The sequence below is a fragment of the Pezoporus flaviventris genome, unplaced genomic scaffold (assembly GCF_033815535.1).
Source record: "Pezoporus flaviventris isolate CSIRO_AGI_PZ_B2104156 unplaced genomic scaffold, CSIRO_AGI_Pfla_v1 ptg000036l, whole genome shotgun sequence".
Taxonomy (NCBI): domain Eukaryota; kingdom Metazoa; phylum Chordata; class Aves; order Psittaciformes; family Psittacidae; genus Pezoporus; species Pezoporus flaviventris.
In genome coordinates this window covers 5719276-5730003 of record NW_026892584.1, presented here as the reverse complement: position 1 = coordinate 5730003, position 10728 = coordinate 5719276, and the positions used below count along the sequence as shown (strand labels likewise).

Below are 10728 nucleotides of genomic sequence, written 5' to 3'. Positions count from 1 at the left end.
CAGAACAAGAGGAAATGACCTCAAGTTGCTCCAGGGAGGTTTAGATGGGATATCAGGAAAAATTTCTTCACCAGACGAGTTGTCAGGCACTGGAACAGGCTGCCCAGGGAAGTGGTTGGGTCAACATCCCTGGAGGTATTTAAAAGATACATAGGCACTTGGGGACATGGTTTAGTGGTGGACTTGGCAGTGTTAACTGTTGCACTCAATCTTCAAGATCTTTTCCAATAAATGATTCTGTGGTTCTCTTCTATTGCTGGTCCCGTGTTTTGTATCTGCCATAGAAGGGATGCCCAACCAAAACCATGTAATTGAAGTGTCTTTGGATGTTCTTTCTCCTGTGTGCTAAGTGTTTAAAAGGGAGCTGCAGAAGTTTTAAATAGTTTATAGGAGCAGTAAGAATGGTGACATTTTATCTCAAATTTTTATAGGATTTCTTGAGGACAGTGGGGAGGCTGAGAATTCTGGCCCAACAGTGGCCAGTGGGAAGAGGCAGAGAATTTGGAACGTGTGCATTAATGCTTCCCATGAATACGCCCAGCATCCAGTGATTCATGATTCAGATGCTTGCTGAGTGAAAAGTAGTATTTATTTTTACTGACATTGAAGGGTTTTTCATTTTTAATAGAAACAATCTCACAGTAATGTTGGTATCTTACGAATTTACTGCAAAAACAACATTTGGGAAAAGTTGTATGTAGTTAAGCAAGCCACCTTTTCAGGTGGAAGAAGCTACTAGCTGCTCACAAAATGTAGAAAGTCAGATGTCATTTGAAGGAATTCTGCCAAGCATGGTGTAACAAGGTAAGCTTTGGCACTTTAAGAAGAAAGCTTCATATCAACTTAAGAAGCTAAATGAGTTAAATGGTTAACCATTTTTCTCATGAATTCATCTAGCTTAACTTTCTAATACAGAGATAGCAAAGTACCTCAACGTTTTTGATCAGAGTACCTTGTTTCCTGAGGAACTATATAAAAAGAGATGCTAAAAGTAACCGAAAGCAGGCATTTCATATCCCCACCTCCTTTAGATATTTGTCTGCTTATTTCTTTTCTGTCTTTGCATATAGATGCGGTGTCTGTAATCCATTTTCTAGTGATAGGTTACTGAACAACACTACTTGTCTAGTCTTGCTTCATCTTCTGCCCAAAGAGTGGGTGTTGTGGTAGACAAATTTTTGCAGAATTAAGTTTTCTGTAGAGACAGGACACCACATAATGCTGGTTTCCAAAAAGTATCCTGAAATTGTTCCATCTAAACTATTTATTTGTGGATGAATTGTCTTCCATTTGACTGTACAAAACTAGTTACTGTTGGAAACGAAAAAGCAAACAGAATCATTGACCTATCCAACTTGATGCGGATTTCAAGTACCAAGGATTGACTCACTTACTGGGTAATTAGTCTTGTCAGTCAAACCTTTCCATGGACTACTTGTAAAAGTATTGATGGCCCTTAGTTTTTCTTTGCTTTGCAGGCTAAACCATTATAACTGAATCATAAATGCTCTGTTTTAATTTGTTTTTAATATTTTGAGGCACGCATGGTGGTTCAAATAGTATATCAAATTGTGTTTGTGCCATTACTGTTGAAACACAATTGGATTTACTTAGATAATATTTTTTCCAGAAAACCCCACTGTGATGTCGTGCATACTACTGGTCCATTGTAGCCACGAAGACCAATGGATGGACAAAAAGTACGTCTGTAAAGAGAAGTTAGCACCTTCCTGTTGGAAACTGTAGCAAACTAGAAATTGCTGTTCTACTTTCATAGGTTACATATCAAACTCCCAGCAATTTTTGCCACAAATTCACGCAGGGTTAACCAGCTAGAATTACTAAGGTAATCTTTGTCTGTTTGGTTTGGTTTGGTTTGGGGGCTTCTGTGTGTGTGTTTGTGGTTTTGTGGGCGGGGGGCTGTTTTGGGGTTTTGTTTTTTGGCTGTGGGTTTGGGTGGTTTTGTTTTTTTTTTTTAATTTTGTTTGTTTGATCTTGTGGTGGGTTGTTTTTGGGTTGGTTTGATTGGTTCCTTGCTTTTTTTCCATTTCCAAGTGTCCTATCCGTACACTGATTTCCTGCTCCCCCACCTACCCATGGATACAAGCTGTTGATGACTACAGGCCTAATAACGTATTGATCTGAATCAATAAGATGTAGAACCTGAAAAACATAGTGACTACTTGGCTTTTTAATGAAGTTATAGATAAGCTTTACTTCCACCTAGAAATGGAGGTAGGCACTGCTTGTTTATTTGAAAATAGGAATTCAATTTCATAGAATCACAGAATGATTTGGGTTGGAAATGACCTTAAAGCTCATCCAGTTCCAACCACCTGCCATGGGCAGGGACACCTTCCACTAGACCAGGTTGCTCAAAGCCCCATCCAATCTGGCCTTGAACACTGCGAGGGATGAGGCAGCAATTTCATGGATTGCATTACTGTAGACTATAACTTTGAAACATTTCATTAATAAAAGTATACTTAGTCACCCAACCCTTCTTGTTGAACTTGGTGGAGGGAGGGATCAGGGGGAGGTTTGACCCCTTCCCAAAAGCTGGGGTCTTTTATGTGTTTTGTAGTCTCCAGCAACACCTGGTGGACAAAATGATTAACTGTACACTACATTTTTGTCTTTAGAGTTTGTGTGCTAGTATAATGCTAGACCCTGATTGTTAGAAACCATGATCTTGTTCTGCAGTAGTGACTGAGCATTCTTTCCAGGGGTAGCTCAGGTAAGTGTTAACTTTGTTTTTCATCCACACCCATCCCCCTCAGTTTGGTAGGCTTGGAAAAGACATCCTCATGGTTTCACCATATATGTGAATTGGTATATAACGTGTGAACAATTAATGAATCTGTGTATGTGTGCTAGCTATTAATATCACTGATACAGCTGTGCTTGAGGACTCTGGACTAAAGAGATGGTCAGCAAGAGTCAAAAGCAGGGCTGTTCCCTGACTGAACTTTACCTTCTTTCAGTGAACCATGGAGAACACCTGAGAGAGAGAGCTGCAGGCTCCCCTGGTTGCAGGCTGCTGAGCTGACGCATAGGTTCTGCAGAGAAAGCAGGAAGAAGCAGTGGTGGGCAGGATAGCACACAGGAAATTAAAGTCCTGCTTCTATTTAAACAGTTGGAATTGGAAGAAGATGCTATCTTCCCAAAGTATAATGGGACTGGGGTAGAGGAAAGGGAGGTGCCCTGAGGAGAGAATATTGCCGTGCCTATTTAAACAGGAAGCAATTTATTACTGTTTAACACATGCTCAGAGATCTGAGATTGTGCACGCTTAAAAATCATCTGAGATTCTGGAAAGCCTTGAAAAATCTGAAGGTTTGGTTTCGAAGATCTTCCTTTTGTCAGTCATTTGACTCCTTTCTAATATTCACCATCCACACTTAGCATGACATCTGAATAATCATGCTGGCTTAAACTGATTTCTGTTTGACTCAAGATGAAAGCAGAATAACTGGCCTAATTCTATTCAGTGGTCTATATATCCCTAGGGTTACTGCCAGGTAAGTGGGCTAACAGATATAAGAACTGCTGCTGTTACTGACTGACCATTTATGCTCAAGAAAAGATCCTGTGTGTTTACTATGCATCCTAATGATCTTGTCCATCTATTGATGTATAGACAACAGAATACACACCTAATTAAAGTATTTTAGGCAAGGTGTTCTGCAGGATAGGGATGCGGGGGACAGAAGAAATGCATCCTACTCCCAACCTTTAGCATGAGCAACCTTGGGTGATCTTCCTATATCTGCTGCTGCTTCCTCTTGCCTCTTTTCATTCTCGGCTACTTGAGTGTTAAGATGTTTAGGGTAGAATCTCCCCATATATTTGTTCCGCACCATAGCAAATGGGATTTTAATTTCCTTTTGGTAACTAAGTCAATACTGTTTGTCAGTTTTCTACACAAACCCTGCTTAACAGCTTTTTCCATTGACCATTTCTTTCTCCAGTTTCCATCCCCAGATAGTTACTGCAGTAGACACCTGGGATTTAATTTCCTCTTTCTTTCTGCAAGTAAGATATCTGTGGCATTCTGTTCTATGATTAGTTCTGTAACTTGGTGAGAAATACTTTATCAGCTGCAAGTGAAGAGTAATATGTGTGTTATCAGGGAGGACCAGGAAGGTAAGTTAATGCTCTCTAGTCTACCTCTTCATTGTTTTTTTTCATCAAGTTTGAATAGAAATGTATGTGTTGTGCATGAGTGTATAAATAGCAAAAAAGTCTAGTAAAGCAGGAGTGCTTTGCTGAAATTGCTTTGAAGATTCTCTAGAAGTCTTAGAAGTGGATAGAAAATCTACTTTTTTTTTTTGTAGGAGGGACTGAGCTGCCATTCTGATTCAGCATCTAAGGCTACTTCCTGTTTCACCTAAAATAATTTTCATGCTCAATTTCTACGTAGTTCTAGCGAGACTGAGGCATGTGTGTAAGGACAGAGATAAAACTTGTTAAAGTATTTAAAAATAATAAAAAAACAAAGTCCTCAAATGGTTTGAGGACTGGGCTACGGTATAATGTCAAATGCACTTACTGTCCTTCAGTGCTTCTTTGATATGTACGATTGGACTGCTCTGTTCACAGACTATAATGCTGATAACTTGGCTTAATGATCTTCAATTTCTGTTTGCTTCAATTAAATTTTCCTTTGGAGAATGAAAATGACTGGTCATTCTACAGTTCAGGAAGTTTTTCTCTGGGCTAACAGTAAGCAGAAAACAGTGAGTTGCTGATGTGTCTGAATTCTTTCCTTGATGGCAGTTTAACTGACTCAGTGGCATAACACAAAATTAGTAACAGTTCAAATGCGTAATCTTTCCTCTGGTTCAAACCTCCCTGAGAAATACTTATTATTTGGCTAACAAGGAGTAATTAAGCTTCTGCAGGGAGGAGGAGAAGTGACTGACGTCTTAAGGCTGATCCTCAGCAGGGTCTAAAGCTTCTTCCTGAAACTGTGAGTCACTCTTTGGGGCTGTGAGCCAGTCTTCCCTCCCTGATGTCCTTGCCACTCTTCAGTCGTGGTTTTGACTGTGGTAAGCAAACAAGATTAGAATAAGCACAGATTTAAATAAAGTTGCTGAGATCTTGGACAACTTTCAAGAAAAGCAGAAGTATGTTAAGTCGCATCAGACCTTACTTTTGTACCATGCAAACCATTTGGAGTTTATGTAGTGATATCAAAGACTTAATGGTTAATGTGATCACTGTTAATTAATGTTCTATGGATTATATATCAATCTTATCTTCAAAGCTTTAGAATGTAAAGTCTTTCATAAGCAAAGATCTAGACTAGCATATTAAAACAGAAGAGCTGCTTAAAATAACTCACGCTTTGGGTGTGGATGCAGTTAGTCCTGTAACTTTGTTAAAGCTATTTTGGGTAAGTAAGAAAAACAAAGGTTTTGTTCAACAGCAAGTTTTTCTGCCTACGAACTTGAGTTTAACTGGTTTTGCTCTGTTAGCTCAATCCTATACATTGTACTAGTTTTATGCGTAACTTGTAAGTATCCTTTTGACTACCCTACTAAAAGCTGGAGTGGCTGAGGCTTATATAAACTACTCATGTTAATGAAACATTTCTAGCATTGACTGTTAACTTATTGACCTGAATGGAACTCTTTATATTCTTAGTGGAAAAGAAGTCCTGTTCTGGTAAAGGATTTCAGCATGTCATTTAAATCTGGAATAATAGAAGTGAGCAAAAAGAATGAAGGTAAAATGAAGAGAAGCACATAGGGTTGTTTTTACAATTATTTTGTGGGACATTTTGGTTTAGTTTCATTTTTCCACTCTATCATTTTTATAAAAATGAGCTGCCAAAAAAATCACTGAAGTCTGTTCAAAACAGAAATTGTCCCTGTCATGAGGAGATTCATGTGTGAACTCTATGAATTGCTTTTTCCTCAGCAACATTCCCCAGAACCTAACTGTATTTTAATGTAATTTAATAGGGATGTTCTTTATTTACTGGTGACCTTGTGGTTGCTTGGCTACCAAATAACACAGGTTTGCTAGGTTATCTGCATATACAAAAGTCATCTCTTTCCTCCTTAAGTGGAATAGCTGTGGTCAAATTGGAGAAATGCCTTAGCTGCAAGTGGTAAGATACCTATTTCACAATAACAGATTTTTCTGGTAGTACTAACAGCTATAATGTTAGCAAATCAGGTTCAGTAAGAAATTTAATCAAATTAACTTTTTGTTAATTATATAGCTCTCAGCACCCATCCTGAGGAAAGAGTATAAATAATTGTGGATTCCAAAGTCCTGAATAAACTCTGGAGGAAAAAGGTTAAGAAAAATGAGGGGGAAAGGCTGCAAGGATATGCCCAATGAATAAGGCACTGTGCTACTGAGAGACTATGATGTCTCTGCATTGCCAGAACATTTTTGTTGCTTGCTGTAAGCTAAAGAAGACACTAAAGGACAAAAATTACTGGAAATCTGTGGATGATTCTAGTCTCCAATTTCCCACATACAGAAAACTCATTTTATGTATTACCACATATGAGAAGTGAAAGTACTTCCTACAGTGGACTTGGCTATGTGTTTATCTGTAGTGGTCCTGCCCAGATGACCATTGTACACTGAGGATTAGTGATCCATCTAAATCAGGCTGTGCCTACTCAACCCTGTGCTATACTGCGCTGGCAGTCCAGCCTGGCCTCCTGGTCCACCTGGGACTGTGTATGCCTCATGGCTATGGGGTAAATTGATGTGGTTGATTGTACCAGAGGAGCCTGCAGGCAGCTCCTGCTCTGTACCTGTGATTACCCCTGCTGTGTGGTCTGCCCATTATCTGAAAATGCAGCAAGAGGTTGACATGTGAACATCCTTTCTGTTTGGTACTAGAAACAATGTATAGAGTTGTTTTCTTGTAAGAAAACCCTGTATTAGCTTAAATGACCAAAATGGTGGAACTTTACCTTGGGCAGGGCCTGTGTGACATGCTGCACCTTGATCAGAGATGTGGGTGATGCTGCTGAGGCTTCCCAGCACCGGAAGAAATGTAAGATTATCTCTACTGTCTTCTCTATTCTAGTCTTAGCTCAAATAAATGGTATTTTATGTGATACTTGAGAGTCTGAGTGCCTTTCTTACTGGGATTGTAATGAACCGGCACCACCTTGTGCAAAACAATCATCTTGTGTACCTGCCAGAAGTATGCCACTTGCAGTGTTCTATTTTTGTTCTGATGATGCGGTTAAATGAAGGCTAAAACTGGACAAAAGTGAGTATCTTTGTTTGTTTGTTTTGTTTGTTATGTATCTTGAATGCAGGATCTTAATGGTTTGGCTTAAAATCCATGAGAATGAAACCTTACCTTGACCTGTGTACTGTGAATGATCTTGGATACAGTATTCAAAGCACTATAAACTTCACCATTATCTTCCTGCCTCTTCTGGCCTAGAAGCAACTCTAACCCTATTGTTAGCAGAGAAACACCACTGAGGGTTCTGCTAGAAAGCATAGGGACTGTGGGGACATCTGAAGTCCTCACCCAGTCACTGCTCTCAGTGTTGCTTAGTCTGAACCTGCAACAGGTGAGATTTAACCCCCCAAGCCCCCACCACAAAAACACCTTCCAAAGCTCAACAGCAAAGCTTATCCTGCTTGATGACACTTTGTGCCACTCTTGGTTTATAAGTAGTGGTGAACTCTGGGGTTTTTTGGCCCTCCCCCCACTATTTTCGATTGACCTCCATTTGCTCCAGCTGTACGCAAGTCTTCCTTGCCAGCTGTTCTCTGAAACAGTTTCTGAGGGCAGTCACTTGTCGCGGTATGAGCGTACGGTACTGTGCACATGGGGCGGTGTCTCCCGTGCGAACAGCCGCGGGCCGCAGTCAGCCGCTGCCTCTCGGGAGGCGCGGAGCCGGCCCTGCTGTGGCAGGTACTTCAGCGGGAGCCGCTCCGGCCTCCCTCGCCGAGATCCCGCTCTCCTGGGCGCCGGAGGCGGCCCCTCGGCCCCGGCCTCCGAGGCGGGACGCGCGCAGTCCCGGGGCGGCGCCTGCTGGGTCGGGCGGGGCTGGGCACCCGGCCCCGGGGCGGGCGCGGCGGCGGCGGGGCTGTCCGAGGCGAAGGCAGAGCGGGAGCGGCGGAGGGAGCGAGGCGGCGGTAGCGGTAGCTGCCGCGGGCCGGCCATGGTGGGCCTCAAGGAGGAGCTGCTGAAGTCCATCTGGCACGCCTTCACCGCCCTCGACCTCGATCGCAGCGGGAAGGTCTCCAAGTCCCAGCTCAAGGCAAGTGGGACAGTGAGGGGAGAGGGGTGGTGAGCCCAGGGGACACGGTGTAGGGCCGGGGCCTGGTGTGGGTGTGAGGGGCTGCTGCCATGGGCGTGAGAAGCCATGACATGGGCCTGTGCTGTCACCACCAGCTGCCTCCACAGTGGGCATGCGGGTGCTGGGCCAGGGGGCCTGCCTGAGGTGGTCATACTTGGAGCTGGGCAATGGGGGACAGCCCCCAATTTCAAAACCCATTTGGGTGCCCTAGGTGATACTTGCTCCATTGCGGCTGTCGTTCATCACATGGTATTGCCGGCTTCTGTGGCTCCTGAATGCCTCCATCCCAGAGGAAGTTTGCATGGGCCCTTCCTCACGCCTGAGCAGGCTTATTTTCATTCTGCCCAGGCAAGTGCTTCATCTTCCCAAGTTGTCAGTGCATGCACAAACCCTTGTTGTGCTTCCGGTCTGCTTTCAACCGCATGTCCTTGGTACCCTTTCTGGCCAAAATCTTTTGACGGGTAGCCACAAGGTCCCATCTATAGGGGTTGGCTGCGTCCAAGTGAAATTCATAGCTTGCCAAGGGAGAGCGCAGTTTCACAGTGCTCTCTTATTTGGATATAAACAGGAGAATTAGTCAAGAGGCTCCAACTGTGCCATTCTTTCTTCAGCTTATATGCTGAAGTAATGTTTGTGCTCTTAAAAGAGCTCTCAGGCAGCTCGCTGAATCTGATCCCATCTTGGCCTTGCTTTATGGGACCATCTTGGCCTGGAAGTAATAGCAGAAATCTGGCTAAATAAATATTTTGAATAAGAACACGACACCTGTTGACGTACAAGACTGGGTCCTTGTACTGAGCGCTGGAGTTGTGTCAGCCACAGCAGTTAGCTAAAGTTTGCACCCTTGGTGGGATCAACTCCACGAGCAAGAGTGGCTTTGCTGCAGGCGGTATTTACATGTGTGGTCGGTAGCTAATGGACTTTGTTTTCAGCATTACTATGTAATAAGTGTCCACAGCATGCTGCAAGCAGCCTCTTCCTCTTCTCCTTTTCTTCGCTCCGGGTGATCGGGCCATGAGATACAGCCTAACTCGTCCAGAAGTGACTGTGGGGCAGGAGTCAGGCAAGAGGCTGGACCTGACTGTGAGCTCAAGCTGAAAATGTGTGCAGGTCCTGTCTTCTACAGGTAGCACAATGAAAGCAAGTACTTACATTGCAGTGTTGCAGGACTAGCTGAAATAGGTTGCAGAGTGGTGTTTTTATTGTCCTGCTTTTTAAAGGAATCCTGTTTTCCTGTCACACTACCACACCTTGTGCGGTCAGTATGTTCAAGTGGGAGGTGTGTTGGCAACGTGTGTTGGCAGCATGTGTTGTCATGCTGGTCGGGGAGAAGCTGTTGTGGTCATACACGTGCTAAGGTGAATTAAATGGCTAAAGAAGCAGCCAGGATGCTGTGGTGGAGCATTTGCGAGCACAGTTGCTCTTGTGGAGGTATCATCAGTTCTTTAAGATCATTGACTGACCTTAGGTGGATTATAGCAGCAGTTTTATTTCCAAACTGAACTGCAGTTACCTGTCTTCTCATGCTCTGTTGTCTTACTAGAGCAGCATGGCTCCAATGCTGTGTGTTTAAAAAAGGGTAAAAAAAAAAAGGTTAAAAAAAAAAAAAAGAAAAAAGGAAGGGAAATTAAATTTGTCCCCTCATTACCTGTCAAACATCTTCCTAAACAGTTTTGATGTTTCATTCTGTCTGTCCATGAGAGAGAAGGGATGAAGAAAAAGTGGGTCTCTTTGGGTCTGTGCAGTTCTGTCTATGATATAATGACTCCCAAGGGAAGTGTCAAGTGGGGGATCTGGAATGCAGAAACAAGCCTGAATTGCGGCTGCTGCCTTGTCCTATCGCCATCAAGAGTTAAGTTTCAGGAAATACAGAGGGGTAGAGAGTACTCTTCCATAGGTTTTTTTGTGGCAAACGATGAGTGTGATGTCAAAATGATAGTCCTGCTGGGGAGAAAAGGCATGTGTTATGGCATTAGCCCCACATGGGTGCAGCAAAAAGGGTAGACAGGACATCAAAACAGAACTTCCTGTCTGATTGGTGCAGGCCTATGTTGTATTGAGAAAGTGTTTCTCTATAAAGTATTTCTCATCCACATTACCATGAGGAAGATATAGCACCCTTGTAAAAAGGAGAGATGGAGCTTGGAGAGAAACAGGTTAGTAGAGATCTGTGGCATTAGAAAAATATGTTGATTAATTAGTGAAATTCCTGTTATTAAAAAGGTGGTAAAAAACTTTGTTTTCTGATAATGGCATGCAGTGTTGTAACCTGCTGAACTCTTCCTTCCTCAATGAGAAAACATAATGGAGCTTTGAGTTGTATAATCCAGTATAACATATTGCCATCATGTTGAACAGAAGGTCCTAAGTGTAACATGTTGGTTGTTAAAGAAAGTGATTTCTAGTTTCTCTACCTAGAAGTGATCTTTGA

General features: G+C 42.7%; 1 protein-coding gene and 1 long non-coding RNA gene across 4 annotated transcripts in view; both read left to right on the top strand.

The window, feature by feature from the left end:
• The first annotated feature begins 208 nt into the window (after positions 1 to 208).
• Positions 209 to 7349, top strand: LOC133274132 (uncharacterized). 2 transcript variants are annotated; one of them, XR_009745043.1, is made up of 4 exons: positions 209 to 1704; positions 2645 to 2737; positions 3972 to 4146; positions 6233 to 7349. It is a non-coding gene; the product is annotated as an uncharacterized LOC133274132 (long non-coding RNA). The 2 variants fall into 2 exon arrangements; XR_009745042.1 differs by having other exon boundaries at positions 209 to 1846; positions 2682 to 2737.
• A 730-nt stretch (positions 7350 to 8079) lies between these two features.
• The window catches only part of SWAP70 (switching B cell complex subunit SWAP70), a 50826-nt gene continuing 48177 nt past the window's right edge, over positions 8080 to 10728 (top strand). The window contains exon 1 of one of the 2 annotated variants that reach the window (XM_061462934.1): positions 8080 to 8258. In XM_061462934.1, coding sequence (XP_061318918.1) covers positions 8160 to 8258 — 99 coding nt within the window. In that variant the 5' untranslated portion in view covers positions 8080 to 8159. The remainder of the gene's footprint in view (positions 8259 to 10728) is intronic. The other variant, XM_061462935.1, reaches the window with a different exon arrangement.